The sequence below is a fragment of the Ranitomeya variabilis genome, chromosome 1, assembly GCF_051348905.1.
Source record: "Ranitomeya variabilis isolate aRanVar5 chromosome 1, aRanVar5.hap1, whole genome shotgun sequence".
In the NCBI taxonomy this organism is placed as follows: domain Eukaryota; kingdom Metazoa; phylum Chordata; class Amphibia; order Anura; family Dendrobatidae; genus Ranitomeya; species Ranitomeya variabilis.
In genome coordinates, this window is record NC_135232.1 from 377,090,528 (window position 1) to 377,113,372 (window position 22,845).

Consider the following 22,845-nt stretch of genomic DNA (forward strand, 5'->3'; position numbering starts at 1 on the left):
TGCTGTGTGGTAAGCTGGGATCTTTTCCCTTAGGGAGTCAAAAGGGCCTAAGCACCGGAAGCATCCACACGGGCTCTAGGCCCAGGACACTGCAGCAGCCACATAATATTTCAAGTGGAGAACATAGCCACTCAGTGTCCTATAGGGACAGAAGGACAGTGTACAGCAGCAGAGTTAAAGCAGCTTGGAGTGGGAGAAATGAAGTGGTCTGGGAAAGTACAGAGTGCAGATGGTTCAAGATGTGGCAGATCATTGCATAGGCAGATACTCTCAAATCCGGTGCGAAACACATGAGGGAAACCCCAGAAATAGTGAGTCTGGCCAAGGAGAATGCTGCGGTACTGCCTAAGGCGTTATTACCCCGTAATGTACTGAAGGACATGGGACTTAGTGCAGGGAAGATGCAGGATGTGTACTGTATGGAGCCTGATGTTTATGCTGATTCTGACAAGAATGTGCTGCAAAGTGTATCAAGTAAAGTTCTTAGTTTTGCATTTGAACCGGACTGTGTCTCAATTCTTGCAAAGTCGATTACAGAAAGTCCCCAGCACCACAGAAGAGTCCCTGACGGTGTGGTGAGAAAAGACACAGGTGTGCTGGTGAAAGAATGTTATTTTTCTGTGAGGGGAGGCCAGGAAACAAAGGCCCCGACGTCCTCAGCAATGACTACGGTCCTGGCTGATCCTTAGACACATGGCGTCTAAGATGCTGGATATGGAATTCTTGCATTCCAAGGGGAGTAAGTAGTTCGGATGTCACACAATTCAAGCGCTAGCCGCTATATGCTTTGGAGCATGCACCTTAATAAGCAGAAATGACGTGCATGGCGTCTGTGACCCAGGCATTTCCTCATAATTTAAAAGGAGCCCCCGAATTAGGTCATACCCAGGAGATGAATGTATGGACCTCCTTTATTATACTGGATCCCCTGATGAATCCCAGTGAGGGAAGAAACATGTCAGGAGGTGGTCTTTTGTCTTGCTAGGATCTCCTACATTACCTTTAAAAATGGATGCGTAATAGAGACATACATCTGCCTCTGCGTCCTGATGGGCCTTGTAAAGGAATACCTTTTAATTTGGACTCTAACTAAACCTTGGATGAGAAAGATACGTTATTTATGTATATGACTAATTGAATACATACATACAGACAGTGTGAAAATATGGGGCATTATACTCACCTTTAGTTTTATAGTAGCTGCATAGAGGGGTCACTGACACTCAGGAGAGGACACATATTTTTGTGAGTAAAATAGCATTCTAGCTGCTATGGTTAAATTTGGATCTGCTAATTTTTTTGCACTGGGCACTTTCATTTTAGCATCAGTTGTTATACGTATAGATGGACATATTGTCCTGGGAGGTGTAAAGCTTTAATAGGTTTTGCACCATAATTACCGTAGGATTTAGCACTATGCATTTTTTGATTACATTTGAATCCCAGAAACGTATATTTATAGAGTAGTATATGCACATACATTATTTCATAATTATAAAATACTATTATTAAAAATCGTTTCTATCCTCAGGATAGGTTATTTAGCAGTATGCCCCGCGTATATATACTATTTAATGAGCTATAATGCATGTTATATTGTTTATAGTATAAAAGCATAAGGGCGGTGCATTTTTTGCGGCTTTATTCATTTCATCCTTTCCTGTTTTGCCATCAGTAATTTTATGAATTTCCTTGTCCTGTTTTAAAATGAGTGTTAAATAAAATCATACTTTTATAATGTATCATATATGCCTATGCCTCTTTTTCACCTACAATTGGTGTGGTGTATGTGTATGAAAATTGCATTGTACAGTGCTAGAAGAAGCCAACATGTGGCGGGAATTATGGCTTGAATTGTATAGGGTGGCAGTAGTCTTCACTGTGTCTCCTAACATTGGTGCTGTTTTGACGAGTATGCTGTTTTATTATTCTGCTTTGAGGTTCCAGAGATAAGAGCCTTTTTATTTAGACCTAATTTTTATCTTATTTACCATCGAGGAGATGCTCGCAGGGTAATAATGCAGAGCAGCTTAAAGACACAAACCCAGAAAATCCTGTAAACAAAGCAAAACGGTCCGCATTTCTGCAACCATATGGCTGAATAAAATATGAGCAAAAAAACTGGTCACTTTGACCCAATGACAGGTCCTCTTTAATTGGTGTTTATCAGTGTTGTATGACCTTTTTTGTTGTAGATAAAAAGAATACACATCATTGGACTATTTTTTTTTATATTACTTTACACTCTGTAACGTGGAGATGTGCCATATGCATTTCACTAATTCAACAAAACCAACAGTTACTTTTTTCATTTTTCAGAGATGATTTTTTTCCCCAAAATAACCAAGGAATGTTCAAAGAAAATACCACATGTTTGAAGTCAGGAGGTTACAGAACTTGTCCCATTCTAATAAAGATGGCGTATTACAATAGTTTACATACAAAGCAGCTGTATTTTGGAGACTTCTCCAGTCTGAAGAACAAATCTCATTACATAGAGGATTTTACTGGGAAAAAAAACAATACAAAAGAAAAAACATGCCAAGGACATTTCACATGAACATAATACAGGCCCAACTGTAGGTCTGATTACTCCATCTAGCAATATCATGTGGATCTATCATGGTATTAGTTTAGGACATAAGACCTATGGCCAGGATCTGCAGCCATTAGTTTAGGACATAAGACCTATGGCCAGGATCTGCAGCCATTAGTTTAGGACATAAGACCTATGGCCAGGATCTGCAGCCATTAGTTTAGGACATAAGACCTATGGCCAGGATCTGCAGCCATTAGTTTAGGACATAAGACCTATGGCCAGGATCTGCAGCCATTAGTTTAGGACATAAGACCTATGGCCAGGATCTGCAGCCATTAGTTTAGGACATAAGACCTATGGCCAGGATCTGCAGCCATTAGTTTAGGACATAAGACCTATGGCCAGGATCTGCAGTCATTAGTTTAGGACATTGGACCCACAGCCAGGAATTTGCTTGGGCTATAAGATCCATGGCCGGCCATGATTTGTGGTTGTACCATTAGAACACAAAATGTGATTGTACTGCGCTCATGTAAAAAGCAGCAGAACAAGAGATATATATCGCCACTTTGAGAGTATGTTTACACAGAGTTTTTTTGGGTACTGGCAAAATCTTCTGTTGTTTTCAAGAGAAATCCAAGTCAGTTACATTTTTTTTTACAAGCTTTACATTTTTGGGGAACATTTTATTTTTTTTTTTACATTTTTTAATGTAGTCTTTTGACTTCAATGTTAAATTTGGTGTAGATTCCATGTGTAATCCAAATCAATTAAGTAAATGTCTACTCTTTTTCTGTGACAAAGTTTCAAAACCTCATTGGAAAAAACCCATTGAAAGGGGAAATACATTAATTCAAAGAGTATTCAAAGGAGTTTTTAATGTGGATCCTCTATAAAATTGGCATAAAAAGCCTCTGTGTGAACATGCCCTAAGGGAGCAACAAAAATGAATTTAGTTTAATTTGTAATCCAAAGGTATTATATATACCACAATGGAAAATGACTATAATCCCAATTAGTCTTTAGCATTATTTCAGTGCTAATGCATACATTAATTATCTAAAAGAATAACTTTCATCATCATATTCTAAATCCTCCTCATCATCATCCTCTAGTAGTCCGTATTTAAATTTCCTGTACACTGTGCCATCCTGACCCATGTAAACAATATCTTCATCGTCATCGTCGTCTTCTTCCTCCTCGCGATCATGGTATTCAACCACGTGGTCATGCTGGAAGCTGGAGGTGCTTTCTCGAGTACTTTTGAACGACTGGAAGGATTTTGTTTGGTCTGGCAGCTTTTCATACCCTCCTTTGTTGACAGGCGAAGCTTTTGCACGGGCACGTCGCCAAAGGAAAATGACAGCTACGGCAGTAAGCACCAGCAGAATTGATATGGCCACAGCCAATGCTGCCCTTTTATGTCCAGATTTTTCTTCCAAAAGTCCTGTTATCAGGATACATTCTTCTAAAATATGAGCAGATATGAGAGTGGAATGAAATGACATGAATATTAGGATACGGCGTCTGCAATGTAAATTATTGTACAATTAATGTTAGTTATTTTTTGTATTTTCTGAATTCGCAGCCCACATTGTTCCTGAAATACAATGTGTACCAGATTCCGAAACTGCATTCACAAATCTGAAAATTTCAGAGCTGAATTCTCCTAGGATTACTTGTTGTCTCAATGCTGTAAAGAGATTACTCATGTAATATGCATTTTGGAAAGTGTAACATTTACAACAGGCACAGTAACGTAACTTGTTAGGATAAGCGAGTCCTAGTAGGTTTTTACTAGTTCCCCCCCCCCAGTAAAATAATAAAATAATAATACCTAAACTCTCCACCGATGCCGGTGCCATTCCAACGATTTCAACACTGGCATTCGTGACAATCGAAGCTGGCTCCACTCTCCTCTCCTTCGGATGTAATTAACATCTGGAGGAGGTGAGAGTTTCGGCTGATGTCTGATTTGTCCAAAAGAGAGGAGAGAGCAACAGCCAATGTTTGGCAGCAGGGATTGTCTGACATAACAATGTCACACGAGACTCGGAAGAGCCAGTGCTGAAACTGTTGGAACAGTGCCGCCACCGGAGTGGAGTGTAGCTGTTATTATTTTACTTGGGCAAAACATAGTGATTGAGAAGGGGTTATCCAAGTAGTAGACAACCCCTTTAATTTTATATGAATCTATAGGTTTAGTGTCTGATTAGATAATTATATGCGCTACATCAGTTTATTGACCTGCCTGTGCCAGCGTTCTCAAGCAATTACATATTGGATTGACTATATTACAAAACGCTGCCATCTTTTCTTGTGGGGCTCATCATTATTATTTTTCAGGATTTTGTATGACTTAATAACGACTTATCTACTATTCCAATTCAGATATGCTATCCCAAATCAGCCTGAATTATAGCATTTATTAAGTATTTCAGACAGGTTTAGGATGGCCGTATTGAGCCAAAACTTTACATATTATAGTGCAGGGTTTGAATGGAGTGTGTCTTTATTTAATATTTGCATCACAGAATTCAGTTTTTGTGATTTGATATGTTTCGTTTTTCATATTTTTGGATGACTTCTTTACAATACATAGAGGAAAAATTGCTATGGATAAAAAATGTATAGTAGAGGGGATTTTCAAAGAATTTTTTCATGTGTTGAAAATACCAAACTCAGCATTTATTCATTCTTTCCCTCCCCCAGAACTGCCTCTCTGATACATTACCGCTGATGCCAGTGATTGGTAGCAGCATTCACACGCACTTTGTTGAGAGGCTGGAGGGATAACATCAAAAGCAAAGAATGCAGTCGCAGCCGAGAGGCAGGAGTGGAGTTTGTTATTTTCAACACAAAATATGTATTCACAGGAAAACCCCTTTAAATAAGCAAACAAGAATGAATGTAGATTTCACTTTTATTTCGATGAGTTCTCACCCAGCATTTCAGTGCAGTCACAGCATTCCCCTGCACTCTCTGGTTTGGCACTGCAGCAATGCACACACCTTCCTTCATCTACATAAAGTGAGGAGCTTGCTTGACACACAGTACAATTATGGGGTCCGGGCCCCTTACATTCTATACAGCTTTCATGGCATTTCTCACATATTGCATCGGGATCCTTGAAGAGACAAAACAGAATAAAAATGCACACATTAAGGTAGTGAGACATAATGTGACATATTTCCTACACTAGTGTGCTAATAGTTGAGTGGTATGCTACTATGTATCTTAAAGCCTCATTCAGACGTCAGTTTTTCACATACATTTTCTCTGTTTTTCATAGATAGCACACGTACCCATAGTCTATGTTGCTTCTTGCAGAGTGTTTGAAGAAAAAACTCAAACAACTCAGACACGTTCGTTTTTGATTTGTGTCTTGAATCAAACTCGCCAAACGTTTGTGAAAAATTCGGACATCACTTATTAAGCAAGCTACGGATTTCAAGCAAAATGGGAAAGAAAAAGAATCTCTCTGCTGCCGAAAAGCCTCAAGTAGTGCAATACCTTGGACAAGGTTTGAAAACAGTAGATATTTCATGAAAACTTAAATGTGATCATCATACTGTGAAGAGATTTGTGGCTGGTACAAAGCACAGATTAGTTTGTACGGCTAAGGGTACCGTCACACTGAGCAACTTTTGAACGAGAACGACAGCGACCCGTGACGTTGCAGCGTCCTGGATAGCGATCTTGTTGTGTTTGACACGCAGCAGCGATCTGGATCCCGCTGTGACATCGCTGGTCGGAGCTAGAAGTCCAGAACTTTATTTCGTCGCTGGATCACCCGCTGTCATCGCTGGATCGGTGTGTGTGACACCGATCCAGCGATGTGTTCCCTTGTAACCAGGGTAAACATCGGGCTACTAAGCGCAGGGCCGCGCTTAGTAACCTGATGTTTACCCTGGTTACCATTGTAAATGTAAAAAAAAAAAAAACAGTACATACTTACATTCCGGTGTCTGTCACGTCCCTCGCCGTCAGCTTCCCGCACTGACTGTGAGCGCCGGCCGTAAAGTAAAAGCAGAGCACAGCGGTGACGTCACCGCTGTGCTGTGCTTTACGGCCGGCACTGACACAGTCAGTGCGGGAAGCTGACGGCGAGGGACGTGACAGACACCGGAATGTAAGTATGTACTGTTTTTTTTTTTTTACATTTACAATGGTAACCAGGGTAAACATCGGGTTACTAAGCGCGGCCCTGTGCTTAGTAACCCGATGTTTACCCTGGTTACCCGGAGACTTCGTCATCGTTGGTCGCTGGAGAGCTGTCTGTGTGACAGCTCTCCAGCGACCACACAACGACTTACCAACGATCACGGCCAGGTCGTATCGCTGGTCGTTATCGTTGGTAAATCGTTTAGTGTAACGGTACCTTAAGAGAGCAGCTGCTAAAATACCATTACAAAGCAGCAAACAAATATTTGAAGTTGCTGGTGCCTCTGAAGTTCAGCTATCCTCAAAGTATAGGATCCTCCAGAGGCTTGCAGTTGTGCACAAAACTAATATTCGTCCATCCCTAAACTGTGCTCATACACAGAAATGGTTACAGTGGTCCCAGACATACATGAAGACTGATTTTAAAACACTATTTATTGATGAGTGCAATGCAACCCTGGATGCTCCAAATGGATGAAGTTGTGGATGGTTGATGGATGGAAACCATTTCCCAACAAGGATGCAACGTCAGCAAGAAGGTGGCAGAGACATGTTTTGGGCCGTAATCATGGGGAAATAACTGGTAGGCCCTTTTAGGACCCCTGAAGGTGTGAAAATGACCTTGGCAAAATATCTACTGTAGAGTTTCTCACTGACCACCTTTCGTGGTATAAAAAGAAGAACCCTGCCATCCATAGCAAAATTATCTTCATGTATGACAAGGCACCATCTCATGCGCAAAGAATACATCTGAGCAATTGACTGCTATCAGCATAAAAGGAGAGAAACTCATGGTGTTACCACCATCCTCCCCTGACCTCAACCCTATTGAGAACCTTTGGAATATACTCAAGAAAAAGATCTACAACCCCTGGCAAAAATTATGGAATCACCGGCCTTGGAGGATTCAGTTGTTTAATTTTGTAGAAAAAAAACAGATCACAGACATGGCACAAAACTAAAGTCATTTCAAATGGCAACTTTCTGGCTTTAAGAAACACTAAAAGAAATCAAGAACGAAAAATGCGGTAGTCAGTAATGGTTACTTTTTTTAACCACGCATAGGGGAAAAATTATGGAATCACTCAATTCTGAGTTGCCATTTGAAATGACTTTAGTTTTGTGCAATGTCTGTGATCTGCTTTTTTTTCTACAAAACTAAACAATTGTATGAACATCCTCCAAGGCCGGTGATTACATAATTTTTGCCAGGGGTTGTATGAGGGTGGGAGGCAGTTCACATCAAAACAGCAGCTCTGGGATTATATTTTGATATCAGGAAATTCAATCAGATGATAATGTGTGCAAAATTGTAAAGCACAGCAGAATATGTTAGCGCTATATAAAAATAAAGATTATTATTATAGAAAGTGTCCAAAAACACAGAAGGGTGATGGATGCAAGAATTGTGAAGGTGATATCAAAGAAGAGGTCCTGTATTAACATGTAACTTGGTGTGTAAAGATGTTTTTCATTTAAAAAGCTCTGGATTTCAGTAAATATGACCTCTTAGGGTATGTGCACACGTCAGGATTTTTTGCGTTTTTTTCGCGTTTTTTCTGCTATAAAAACGTGATAAAAACGCTAACATATGCCTCCTATTATTTACAGTGTATTCTGCATTTTTTGTGCGAATGTTGCGATTTTTTCCGCGAAAAAATCGCATCGCGGAAAAAAAAGCAACATGTTCATTAAAAATGCGGAATTGCGGGGATTCCGCACACCTAGGAGTCCATTGATCTGCTTACTTCCCGCACGGGGCTGTGCACACCATGCGGGAAGTAAGCAGATTATGTGCGGTTGGTACCCAGGGTGGAGGAGAGGAGACTCTCCTCCACGGACTGGGCACCATATAATTGGTCAAAAATAAAAGAATTAAAATAAAAAATAGTCCTATACTCACCTTCGATGTCCCCCGCAGTGTTCCCGCCTCACCGCTGCATGCTGCCGCTTCGGTTCCTATAGCTGGTGTGCGGTGAAGGACCTGTGATGACGTCACTGTCTTGTGATTGGTCGTGAGCGGTCATGTGACCGCTCACATGACCGCGACGTCATGGAAGGTCCTGCGCGCACACACCAGCTATAGGAAGAGGAACGGACGCCGCTGAGGAGATCGTCTGGGTGAGTATAAGCATTTTTTTTAATTATTTTTAAACATTCTATCTTTTACTATAGATGCTGCATAGGCTGCATCTATAGTAAAAAGTTGGTCACACTTGTCAAACAGTATGTTTGAAAAGTGTGACCAACCTGTCAGTCAGTTTTCCAAGCGATGCTACAGATCGCTTGGAAAACTTTAGCATTCTGCAAGCTAATTACGCTTGCAGAATGCTAAAAAAAACGCGAAAAAAAACAGAAAAAAAAAACGCAAAAAAAAAATGCGGATTTCTTGCAGAAAATTTCCGGTTTTCTTCAGGAAATTTCTGCAAGAAATCCGGACGTGTGCACATACCCTTAATGCTGCAAATTCAACAAAATTTTTTTCAGTTCTTTACGACCTATGAAATGTTTGGAAACTCTCTTGCACATAATCATTTGGAACCGTGCATTTTTTAGTTTTGAAAAAAAAAAATACTGTTATCAGAGGGAGGTTTGTCCAATAAAATGTGATTTATACTCTAACGTCAAACATGCAAATCAGAGAAAAATATCATTTGCATAATAATATGGAATGCAGCATATGTGTTTGCCTGGTTCTTAGTGCCTGCCAAGTAAAGGTATTTGGGTTAGATCTTAGATCTGTAGCTCCTGATTAGAGTTGAGCAAATTTGTTCGGATTCAGTCGCCGAATCTGAATTTGCCATATTTGTGCCATTTTGGTACCCTATTCGTGCCGAATTTATGTTTGACGATCGGTTCCGAACATATTCGGAAATTTCTGCTCCCATTGACTCTAATGACGTTCGTCTGTGTTTGACTAATGTTGCAAAAACAATATTCGATACCGATCATATTCGGACCCAAATCCGAACAAATTCGCTCATCTCTACTCCTGTAATGAGGCTGTATTGTTCTCTTGTTTTCCTGAAGCGTCTTTTGCTGGAAAAACCTCAGCGATCATGCCATAGTCAAAAAGAGGTCATGTGCACATAACTTTAAGTTATGCGCGCACTTTTTTCGGGTGAGTTTTGGGAGGTGCTGTTTTTGTTTCCTGCAGCATTTTTTGAAGTGGTTTTGAAGAGTTTTTGGTCTCTGAAATATTTTTTTCAATCTTTTCTCTAGTTTAGAGAAAAATCCATTTGGCTTCTGCTGCAAGTGCTAAGACCCCGGTCATACTGCCAATCTCACCACTTTAACCCCTCATATTGCTGTTTTAAGTAGTGACAGTTATAGGAAAATGGCGTGTACTCAGTGGAATAATTAGGTTGGTGCTGGCTGAACGTGGAGGTGATCCAGTCAAAGTCATAAATCTAAGAAAACAGACGCACTCAGATATAGGATTTTTGAATGCATAACAAGAGCAAAAAGCTTTAGAGTCACCACAGTGCTAGAGCAATATAGTGAAGATCTAAGTTGTAAGTTTTTTAGAGTAGGTAACGTTTCGACCACGAGATGGGTCTTTATCAAACCTCACTAGAAGATAAATATATACACAATTAGAGGCAAAGTAAGGGGATCAATAAGTGCAAAAGACAGAAAACCGGCGATGGGGGTGACGAGATAGAGACAAAACAAAATACTTTTTTTTTTTTTTGGGGGGGGGGGGGGGGGGTTGTGACATATGTACAAAATATATACAATATATACAAGGACTATATACAAAGGAAACATAATAATGCAAATCAGCCCAAACGGATTTGTTGAAATAGCGTTACAGAGTATGGACTAATAATATAGCAAAAGTAATTTAATATTACGAGAAGGCAAACAGGGTGGCTGGCATCGAACATAAATTCAAAAAGCCCTCTCCTACAGCCCCTACTGGGAAATTTTTCAGACTTCTTCTCCACTGCAGCTCCGTGCTTCTACCTCCATCTCCTTTAAGGTTAGTCATGTATACACTCCCCAATTCCTTTGGTTTACATCTACCATACAGCCTTTTGAATTTATGTTCGCTCCCAGCCCCCCTGTTCGCCTTCTCGTAATATTAAATGTCTTTTGCCATATTATTAGTCCATACTCTGTAACGCTATTTCAACATATCTGTTTGGGCTGATTTGCATTATTATGTTTCCTTTGTATATAGTCCTTGTATATATTGTATATATTTTCTACATATGTCACAAACCCCCCCCAAAAAAAATGTATTTTGTTTTGTCTTTATCTCATCACCCCCATCGCAGGGAGGTGTAAAGCATTTTTTCTGTCTTTTGCACTCATTGTTCCCCTTACTTTGCCTCTAATTGTGTGTATACAGTATTTGTCTTCTAGTGAGGTTTGATAAAGACCCATCTCGTGGTCGAAACGTTACCAACTCTAAAAAACTTACTATGGAGATCTTCACTATATTGCTCTAGCACTGTGGTGACTCTAATAAACTTTTTGCTCTTGTTATGCATTCAAAAATCCTATATCTGAGTGCGGCTGTTTTCTTAGATTTAAGTAGTGACAGTGGCATGTGAGGAATCTGATAAAGAGAGATCGCTCCCTTCGTCATCCGGTTGGCACCCTACAGCACAATTGCGAGGTGCCTATGGTGGCTATGATGGCAACAGTGGGGCCTGACAAAGGCTTCCCTAGCTGCCATATCTCTCATCCAATCAGATCCTGCTGAGGGCAGGGCATGACTAGCTGTCAATCAAACACTGACAAGGTAGATAGTGCTCAATGTGATAGTTGTTGATAGTTATCAATGTTGATAGTTGTTGATAGTTATCAATGTTGATATAATGTTGATAGTTATCAATGTGATCAAAGGATCGCAGGTCCCCTTATGGTACTAGCAAGCATTGAAAAAGAAAAAAAAAAGTTTTTAAGTGCTGCTGCAAAAAATGTTAAAATAAATCACAGTTTTAATAATTACGGTAATATAGTATATCTTTAAAACGAAACTCAACACTCCAACCGGCTCACACATAAATATCACATATTTGGTGTCATCACGATCGTAAGAATCATACTAGTAAAATTTTCATTCTATATGATGAAAGCTTTGAAAAAAAAATGAAGAACTTTGCTATAGTTACCATATTTGTTAATCTTGTTTCAAAAAAATAAATAAAAAATTATCAAAAAGTCATATGCATCCCAAACTGATAACCATAAAAAATATAGCTCACTTTGCAAAAAACAAGCCCAAATACAATTTTATAAAAAGAAAAATGAAATACAAAATATAGTATAATAACAATATAATAACAAAAAAAGTTTTTTTTATGTGAAAGAGTATTAAAACATAAAAAGTTATAAATTGGATATCAACGTAATCATATCGGCCCGCAGAATAACATTAGTATGTCAGTCAAATATTAAAAACATATCTAGATTTCATGCTTTTTTTTAATACTACAGCAGAAAAAAGATAAATTAACATTGTAATTAAAAAGTAGCATGTACTAAAAAATGGTACCAGTAAAAACTAGAGCCAGAATTTTTTGTAAGTTTGCCCACCAGGCATGGACTGGGAGTGAAATTCAGCTCTGGCATTTGAAAGCAGATAGGCCCATGTTGATCCTCCCCCTGATGCTACGTCTCAACAACACCTTGAGGATGCTGATACTGTTAACAGCATAGCAGCCAATGCGGCCCACAACTGGACCAGCCCATCTGGCATTTGCCAGAATTGCCAGATGGCCAGTCCGGCCCTGTTGCCCACTGACAAAGACATGAACAGTCTATAATTTTAACATTGAGAGATAGAATATAAAAGACTCTTGTCCACAGACTCAGTCAGACTTTGTACAATGTGATTTTCTGGACAGGAGTCTTTTATAAAGGTGATTATGTAAGATAGCTGTTTTTAATGCACATAACGAGTTGATTAGGAACGTCTAACTGATCTGTAGGAGCCAGAACACCTAATGGTTGGTAGGGGATCAAATACTTATTTCTCACTGCAAAATGCAAGTAAATGTATATACCGTATATACTCGAGCATAAGCCTAGATTTTCAACCCATTTTTTTAGGCTGATACTCAAGTCGTTGTCCCAGAGGGTCAGCGGGGGAGCTGCAGCTGTCACATCATACTCACCTGCTCCAGGCACGTCTCTACATGTCCCTGCTTCTCCAGCGCCCACAGCTCTTCCCGTGTTCAGCGGTCATTGGTACTGCTCATTAAAGTAATGAATATGGACGCGACTCCAATCCCATAGGGGTAGAGCAGCATATTCATTACTTTAATGAGCGGTACCAGTGACCGCTGAACCCAGGAACAGGCTGCTGACGCCATTGCATCGGAGAAGCAGGGACCACGCCGGGAGGGTGAGTATAACGGGGGAGGTGAGCCATGCGATATTCACCTGTCCCGATTCCACCGCCGGGCGCCACTCCATCTTCCACGTCCTCTGGCTGTGACGTTCAGGTCAGATGATGTGTTTAGTGTGTGCACTGCCCTCTGCCTGAACAGTCACTGCAGAGAGACGGAAGACAGAGCAGCACGCAGCGGTGGAACAGGGACAGGTGAATATCGCAAGTGCCGGTGTCCCCGTCTGCTCAGGACAAGAGGTGAGTATGTCATTTCTTTTTTTAATCGCAGCATATTTGGCAAATGTTTCTATGGAGCATCTTATGGGGCCATAATCAACCTTTATGCAGCATTATATGGGGCACATTTTCTATGGAGCATCTTATGGGGCCAAAATCAACCTTTATGCAGCATTTTATGGGGCAAATGTTTCTATGGAGCATCTTATGGGGCCATAATCAACCTTTGTGCAGCATTATATGGGGCATATTTTTGTATGAAGCATCTTATGGGGCCCATCATAAACTTTATGGAGCATTATATGGAGCATATTTTAATATGGAGCATCTTATGGGGCCCATCATGAACTTTATGGAGCATTATATGGGGCTCCTGATTCAATATGGATATTCAAAAACACTTAACCTACTGATGTCTCAATTAATATTACTTTTATTGGTATCTATTTTTATTTTTGAAATTTACCAGTAGCTGCTGCATTTCCCACCCTAGGCTTATACTCGAGTCATTAAGTTTTCCCAGTTTTTTGTGGCTAAATTAGGGGTCTCGGCTTATACTCTGGTCGGCTTATACTCGAGTATATACGGTAATTTATACAATGTGATTTTCTGGATTTTATTTTTGATATTCTATCTCTCAATATTAAAAGTATAGACTGTCCATGTCTTTGTCAGTGGGCAAACTTACAAAATCAGCAAGGGATCAAATACTTATTTCCCCTACTGTAAAGGCAAAAACTGGCTATAATGCCAAAGAGATAATATACCAATTACATTTTTCATTAGAACCCAGATAAGATCATTAGCTAAAGTCAACCTCAGGTATACAGGTGTAGGCCTATACACACTCTTCATCATTCAGCCAACTGCTATCTCTCCCAATTCCACCATATAGCCAAGAGCCGAGAGCTCCTGTGTTTTCCATGAGAGAGTCACTGCCTGACTCCTACGGCAGCAGTTTATTTCTAGAAAGAACAAAAGGTTCGGACATTGAAATTCCTCCCAACATCATCTGTCAGGTGAGAGTGAGGATGCCTCCATTCACATTAGACTGTCAACCATTCCCACAAATACAGACCCAGCTGACTTTAGTCTAATATGTATAAGTTCTTATGTATGTATTTCTAATATGAAAATGTGTATTGCAATGGCACGGATGTCTATTTCTCACACATTGAGACTATTGTTTTCAAGGAAAACCTGTTTCAGCATGTGGATAATGCACAGCGGCAGCACAATTCTTCGGAAATATAGTCTGGGTATTGCAGTATTAATGCTGCCTCCCTCTTCTCAGATCTCCTCCCTTTTAGTAGAATAGGAGGTAGCAAGCTCAGTATAGACTTTCCACCTCTATTCCCCAAAGTATACTCCTACTGTTCCAGCTGGGGACAGCAGCGCTATAGAAGATAAAATACAAAAATATACATAAAAAAGACAGCAAATATAAAATGTAATAATATTTGTAATTAATACTTTTAGAAAATAGTGACCTACTTCCATTAATTGGATATTCACAGTGCTAAGAGAGGATATCAAAGGGAAGGCTGAACTTTATTTTGCAGACCAGTATTTCAGAGAAACTCTTTCATCCATAATGGGTATTTTGGTAACCATACATTCATCAAGAATAATGTTTTAGAATTTCTATAAGGGTTTTTTTTTTTTCAGGAAACACTTCTTTTGTGGGGATTTTTTTTTCTTTCCCTGTAGTGTTTCCTGAATAGGTTTTGGAAGATATTTTATTCCTGAAGTGTTCTTTGCAGCCTAGTTTGAAGAGATTTAAAGAAGTAACATGTACTATATTTTCCATAAAGCATTTTTATAAAACTTTCCAGGAAAAAAACTAAAAAAATCTTCAACATAAGAACAGCAAAGTGGATTCCCCCAAGAAATCAGAAGAGTTTTAAAACTGTATTTGAGAAGGATTTCGGAGACAGTCTGCTAAAAAAAACTCCTAAAAAAACTCTGTCAACATAGCCTAGATCATATACTGTATGACTGTAGGTGTGGGCTACTTGATTGGCTAAAGAGCTAGACAATCTGTGCCTACAGTAAAGATGGGTTGTTCGAAACTCTTCCACCACAAAGAGCTGGTTTCCTTGGGATGGAAGCTGACACCCTAGTGAAATGTGCAGTTTCTGAATGGCTCCCATTGAGGGTAAAATGATGGTGTTCGGCTTCCGATGTGACTGCTTTCGACAGTAGTGAATTTACCTAAGGTCGGGGTCACACTTTCGAGTGTGATGTGAGAAACTCGCGCGAGTCTCTCGCATCAATACCCAGCACTGCTGCCGGCACTCAGACCAGAGCATACGGCTGCATGTATTTCTATGCAGCCGCACGCTCTGGTCTCGAGTGCTGGGTATTGATGCGAGAGTTTCTCACATCACACTCGCAAGTGTGACCCCAGTTTTAAATATGTGATCATTTGTGTGTGTAACGTCCCTGCCGGCATCACTGCATAGCTTTCCATCTCCCATCAGGCAGATACACAATCTTACTTACCCCTCCAGGCCATGCTGTGAGTTCTGCCCTCTGCCTGCTTCATGCTGTGAACCTCATGTCCCCTGCCTGCTGTTTGCTTACTTCCTGGCTGTGTGCCTAGGGGGGCCCCACCGGCTCTCCTTGATTCTTATAGAGACAATGTGCACCTTCCTAAGGTGTCCCCAGCCAATTGCCAAAAGGCATCAGGTTCTGAAGGTATCTCCACCCATAGGGAGATGTCTAAGCAACAAACTCTCTGTCTGACCTGATCTCTGCTACTGAGTTGCCAGGTCCTGTCCTCTTTTCTCTGGGGGCTGCATACCCAGACCCGATTCTGTGTGTCTTGTTTTCCGCCTCTCTGGGGGCTGCATACCCAAGCCTGAATCCTTTGTCCACTACTTGTTCCCGTGTCCATCCTTGTCTGTACTAGTCTGTTTCTTGTACCTGTTTGCATTCTTGTTGGTTTCCTTCCCTCCTCAGCTGTGTGTAGCCTTGTGTCTGCTCTGCTTTCTGTATCCTGCGGCTCTGCTCTCTGCATCCTGCGGCTCTGCTCTCTGCATCCTGTGGCTCTGCTCTTCGCATCCTGCGGCTCTGCTCTGCGCAACCTGCGGCTCTGCTCTGCTCCCTGCATCCTGTGCCTTTGCTCTGCTCCGCTCTCCACATCCTGCTGCTCTGCTCTCCGCATCCAGTGGCTCTGCTCTCCATGTCCTGCGGTATTGATCTGCTCTCCGTGTCCTGCAGTTTTGCTCTGCTCTCAGTGTCATGCAGTTTTGCTCTGCTCTCCGCATCCTGCGGCTCTGCTCTCATCCCACACCCCATGGCTCTTTGTCCCTCTAGTCTGTACTGGTTACTACCCATTCCCTTATCCCTCTAGCACCTACCTGTGTTCCCTTGTCTCCTGAAGCAGTTTCTGTCCCTCCAGTCTGAACTGGTTCCTATCTGTTCCCTTTTCCTACTCATACCGGCTTGTGTTCCTGCCCTACCTGTTACAGTCCCGATTCCTCCAGTCTGTTCCATGCGCACCTGCCTGCCAGAGTGCCAGTCGTGCCCGCCTGCCAGCCAGAGTGCCCGCCTGCCTGCCAGAGTGCTAGCCATGCCCGCCTGCCTGCCAGAGTACCAGCCATGCCTGCCAGAGTGCCAGCCGTGCCTGCCTGCCAGAATGCCAGCCAAGCCCATCAGAGTACTAGTCGTGCCCGTCTGTACTTGCCCACACCTGTCCCTAGTGTTGCGTCCCCCAGTGGGATCAGCTGCTACAGCCAGACACCGCTCTGGAGTGGTACCTGTTAGCTACCTGCCGCACAAGCCTGACCTCACCACTAGAGGCTCCAGTGAACACCAAGGTAGCTGCTTAGTCATGCCCCTCCAGGGTAGTCTGGCTTGTGGCACAGAGGGGCCACAATCCTCGCTCACGCCACTCAGTCAGGGCGCGAGCGTTACAGTGTGCTAACTCTTATTTAATAGGGATCTGTTTGGTGTGCATAGCCAAGTGATCCCAGGTCAACCAAAATAGCCAGACTACCCATCACAAACCAACAGCATTAACAGAAATTTCACTAATCTTACCTGCGTGCGTTTGTACTCTCCAGCAAAACACTCTGAGTGACAGATGCTCCCTGAGAGTTGGTAACTGGCTACACAGGATGTGCAGGAAAGAGCTCCCGAACCTTAATGCAAGTATCAAATATATATATTTGAAATATCAAAGAGACAAACAAATACCAATATTACTTTGACTATATCATTATTTTATATAAGAATAATAGAAATAAGAAAACATATAGTCATTAAACTTATGTATGAAAGAGTAACTACATTTTCTTCCTGATTTTTCATATTTAACGTCACTTGAATTGCTTGAAGACTGGTGAGGCTCCGGATCTTCAAACCTCCACCAGTCATGCGATAAACCCCGAGAAGCGTGCAGCCCAGCAGACAGGAACACACTGTTCCTGTCTGAGCGCACATACAGGCCAGAATAGGTTTTCAATAAAAAGCATAGTCTACAAAGCCTGTTCATTAGTGTTGAGCATTCCGATACTGCAAATATCGGGTATCGGACGATATTTGCTGTATCGGAATTCCGATACCGAGTTCCGATATTTTTGCGATATCGGAAATCGGAATCGGAAGTGTGCGGTGCGTATGGTTCCCAGGGTCTGGAGGAGAGGAGACTCTCTTTCAGGCCCTGGGATCCATATTCATGTAAAAAATAAATAATAAAAATAAAAAATATTGATATACTCACCCCTCCGACGGACCCTGGCACTTAGCGGTGCCTCCGTTCCTAAGAATGCAGGGAGTGAATGACCTTCGATGACGTCGCGGCTTGTGATTGGTCGCGTGAGCGGTCACATGAGCGGTCACGCGACCAATCACAAGCCGCGATGTCATCGAAGGTCCTTCACTCTGCATTCTTAGGAACGGAGGCAGACTCTTGGACCGGTGAGAGCCGGGGCCGTCAGAGGGGTGAGTATATCAATATTTTTTATTTTTATTCTTTATTTTATACATGAATATGGATCCCAGGGCCTGAAGGAGAGTTTCCTCTCCTTCAGACCCTGGGAACCATTCCGATATTTTGTGTCCCATTGATATGCATTGGTATCGGGTATCGGTATCGGCGATATCCGATATTTTTTGGATATCGGCCGATCCAATCCGATACCGATACCTTTGTATATCGGAAGGTATCGCTCAACACTACTGTTCATTCAATTGAATCTGTGCTAAGATCTGCTTGCTCGCTTTGGCAAGAACTGCTCTCCTGACTGCTGAGAAGCACTCTTCAGGCAGGTCTATTTTGAAGGCTATATTTTCTATAGAAAGCCTATGTGTGTTAGGGTTGGTGGAATGCACCAAATAAATATAAAGATGACAATAAGGAGTGTTCCCAATCCGTGGTCCCCCGTGCAGAGATGGTAACTGCTGCTCGGTAATGGTAGAACAAGATGGTGGGTGAACGCTGAACCCACGCGGGTTAACCGTCACCCGGTGTGTACTGTGACGAGCTCTGTTACTTCACAGAACTCCTGTACCACAGTATATAGATACCGCACCCTGTTGGCAGTCACAGGGCACAGCGGAATTAGCGCAAGTGAAGTCACAAGACTCAGCCCATAGGACGCGGGGGTATGAGTCTATCTAGACCCACTGCCGTGTGTCATCGCACTCGCGATGCCTAAACAAAGTGAGTAAATTAGCACACTGAGGGCGCACAGCATCGCACTTGTGAACGCCACTAACCAAACACTAGTGAATTTAGCGCACAGAGTGCGCGCAGCATCGCACTGGTGTATGCCACTAACAGACGCTGGCTATTGTGTACAGTGCAGGCAAGTCACTACTTGGCACTGTATTTTGCTCCAATCACCCAGACTCAATCACAACATGAGGGAAGGGGATAATTAGGAGCTTACACCAGATACAAACATGCTTGCACACACACCATGATTAGGATATACCGTGCGGCCGTGTGATCCTTTTATAGCCGCAGTCTTCTGGGACCTTGCCAAAGGACCAATCTGAGCTGCTTGAGGACCTGGGCATGTGACCTCCGACCATCAATGAGTGGTCATCCCACGGGCATGCTCAGAAGGCAAAAAGCAGGACTTAGTCCCAGGAGCGTCTGCTCGCCGCTGACTAATGCTGGTTGCTATAGCTGGACCTGGTGAGGCAGTAGCAACCAGACACACAGCATTATCCTGAGCAAGATGCTGGGACCGATGTCTCTGCTGAGCAGGATCCTCCGCGGCTGAGGAAGAATGGGAGACCGCAGAAGAGATGGCTTGAGATTCTCCCCTGTGCAGTGGCGGGACTTTGACGCCTAACAGTGTGTGCTCTTGCGTGCTGAGCTGTGGCCTTCTCAGGGATCTATGGCATGATCGGTGGGGTCTGGGTGCAGAGAGCTCCAGGCAATTCAAGTACTTGCTAAATATGAAAAATCATGAAGACACTTTAGGTACTTGTTAGAGTGGATCTGTCACCAGAAAAAAATGCTATTAACCTGCAGATATGGGGTTAATCTTCAGGTTAATATTGTTACTAACCTGCCAAGCGCCTGCACATAACTGAAGGCTGCGGGGATAAAATTAACTTTATTCCACCTGGCAGCATTCGTTTTCAGTCACAAGGGACACTGGTTCAGTCGTTGCTTTGATAAATGCAGAGTGGCGGCTGTAACCATGCCCCCAGTCCTGACTGACACTGGGTCTGCATTAGGGCTGGCTGTCAGTCAGGGCTGAGGGTGCAGTTACAGCTACCGCTCTGTATAGTCAGAGCGGTGACTGAACCAGTGCTGGCGGCTCCCCCATGCTGAAATCGAATGCTGCCAGGAAGAATAAACTTAATTTTCTCCCTGCAGCATTCAGTTACGTGCAGGCGTAAGGGGGTGACAAGGACAGTAGAGGGAATGTATCGGTTTACAAGCACACAGCTATGACATAGTTCTGAGATTAAGTTGATCACAGGGATTTTATTCAAGCTTCTTTTCATCACACAGAATCACTTCTCTTCATTCAATGCTCCATCAACATATATGAAAGTCTCTTTACAGATAAATTCTCTTCACACACAGTGTCTTAACCTAAGCAAAACTGTACCTTGCTGATGCAGTGAGGTAGGGGAGGGGATGAGTTCGATGCTGTAGCTCTCTCACTTCTATCTTGAGGTAATAAAGATGCTCCTGACTGTTTCTATGATTACAGCAATCACTTCCCATGAAGAACTGGTCTATACAACTTGTTTGATTTCAATCTGACAGGAGACTCGCTAACACACACCTTCCTCTTGGATGTCCAGGACACAATAACAACGTTCCCAGTATCCCTGGGGGCTGAGCTAACCATTCCCTGTCTTCCAGGGAACCCCTATAGTTGCTGTCTGCAGCAGACACAAGTACATATCGTTCTTGCGGCATGAGGATACACCAGAAATCTTGCAGAGATCACTGTGAGGTCCGGGGCCTGTGGCCCGGAATGGGCATTGGAACGTTTGCACCATTCTCCTCACTGCGGAAAAGGTCTGACGGGGAAAGGCGAGATGGAACAGTGATGAGTGTTGGAGAAGTTGCATTGTCGGATGGGGAGTCCCTAGGACCAGCAGAGTGTGTTGTGAAAGGGACAGGGACAGTCCGAGTGGAACAGAGACTGTATCTCAATATGTTCTGTCCGAACGGAAACACAATTGCAGGCTGCTGTGCCCTGTACCGTATAATGCATATTACTACTGTATCTGAACTGACCAGAAAAGTGAACTTTGTTGAAACTAATCAAGTGTCTCCTGATGTGTGTGTGTGTGTGACTGATCCCGGACCCATGGACCTGGAGGCAGCAGAGTCCTTAGGCTTGAACGTGAGTACACAGCACAACATAGAGGGAAAGAGACACTGTATGTTAGTGGGGTGTCAGGGTGAAGATAAGCAGCAGCAGGCCCACAGCACCATCCCTGAGCCTTGCTTCACAGGTGCTGGGAAGGCTATTAACCTCATATCTGCAGGTCAATAGCGTTTTTTCTGGTGACAGGTTCTCTAAGAATTTTTACGATATTTTAAATGGTTATAAATAAGTAAACATGCAAAACATAGATTTATGGGGTTTGTTCAGCCTTAGCGTACAAGTCTGCATTCTAATGTGACTGCAGACTTGTGAATCTTCACAGCGTGCACACTGTTAGGATTCTCCGGTGCAGGCGCTTGGAGGTGACCGAAAGTATGTGATGTTCATTCATGCGGTCACATGCCGATTAGACAAGCGCAGCCTCGATCAATGCAAGTGTATTGAATGTGGCCAGAAGTAGTTAGATTGTGGCCGGGAGTTTGAAAATTGCTTCTGGCACCGGAGAATCCTCACAGTGCACAGTGAGTAAGCTGTGAGTATTCACTAGTCTGCAGTCACATACAATGACTGCAGACTTGTACTGACTGCATATTTGTAATGCCATATAACCCCAATAAGCAAAAAAAGACTCAAGCTGCTCTGGTCCAACATTCAGTCTGGACCTATGATGATGGATGCCATGGAGGAATGGACAGGGTGTCAGTCCAGTGCGGCTGAAATCTTTTTACTTAACCCTAGTAATTAACAGCACATGGAAAATATTCAAGTGGTTGTCCTGTACTAAATAATTGATGACCTAACCATAGTATTGCTGTCATCTGCAGATTATCTGATACTCACTTGATACCTATTTAGTAGCCGACTTAAAGGGTTATTTCAGTAACAAGAAGTAAATACCTACACACTGGTCCACTGAGACGCCACCAATTGCTTGAACAGGATAAACACAGAACCGTGTGAATACACCCTTGTGAGCTAACTTGACTATCTCCGGCATTTGTATAGAAAATGGATGGAGTGGCAGTCAAATATGCGAATTGCTGGTTAGGGAATAGTAGTTCCCAGTTCTGGCAATCAGTGGGTGTCTCAGTGGTCGGACCCCCACTGATATAGAAATTATTATTACTCATCCATTTCTTGCTACCGAAATACCCATTTAAGGACTTTACTTGGGACTCCATCTATGAGATGATACATTTAGGGCTCACAGACACGAGCTTATTCATCAGACGAGTGCTATCCAATGTTTTATCTAATAGCACTCAGCCCAATGTTATACTATGATCAGTGCAGATCTGCAGGTTTTTCTCATACCAATTTAGCATGAGAATTAAATTGCATCATGCTGCGAGTGGCTCCGCAAATTGGACCACGCGCACCCATACAAGTCTATGGGTGCGTGTAAAACATCAGACTGCACTCGGAAGTCATCCAAGTACAGTCCAATTTACGTGGACAAAGACAATGGCGAAGATGTAGAAACTAAAGGGAATCTGTCAGCAGATTTTTGCTACCTCATCTGAGAGCACCATGATGTGGGCAAAGAGACCCTGAATCCAATGATGTATCACTTAGATTACTGGGTGCAACAGTTCTGGCACAGTCAGAGTTTTTAGATTTAGTATGAAGCAGAGCTGAAAAAGTTAACCCTGCCCACACTAGGCTCTGTCGTTTATACAATGTCTATAGACAGTAAGCTGCCTATCACAGGAGGGGGAGTGTCGGTCCGGGAGGCACCTGCT

The 22,845-nt window shown here is 42.5% G+C and overlaps 1 protein-coding gene across 1 annotated transcript in view; it reads right to left on the bottom strand.

Annotated features, from left to right (window-relative positions):
- Positions 1-3,215: 3,215 nt before the first annotated feature.
- PCSK5 (proprotein convertase subtilisin/kexin type 5) overlaps positions 3,216-22,845 on the bottom strand; it is a 738,778-nt gene continuing 719,148 nt past the window's right edge. The window contains exons 35-37 of the mRNA XM_077249026.1: positions 17,334-17,434; positions 5,483-5,666; positions 3,216-4,007 (exon numbers count right to left, since the gene is read on the bottom strand). Coding sequence (XP_077105141.1) covers positions 3,595-4,007; positions 5,483-5,666; positions 17,334-17,434 — 698 coding nt within the window. The 3' untranslated portion in view covers positions 3,216-3,594. The remainder of the gene's footprint in view (positions 4,008-5,482; positions 5,667-17,333; positions 17,435-22,845) is intronic.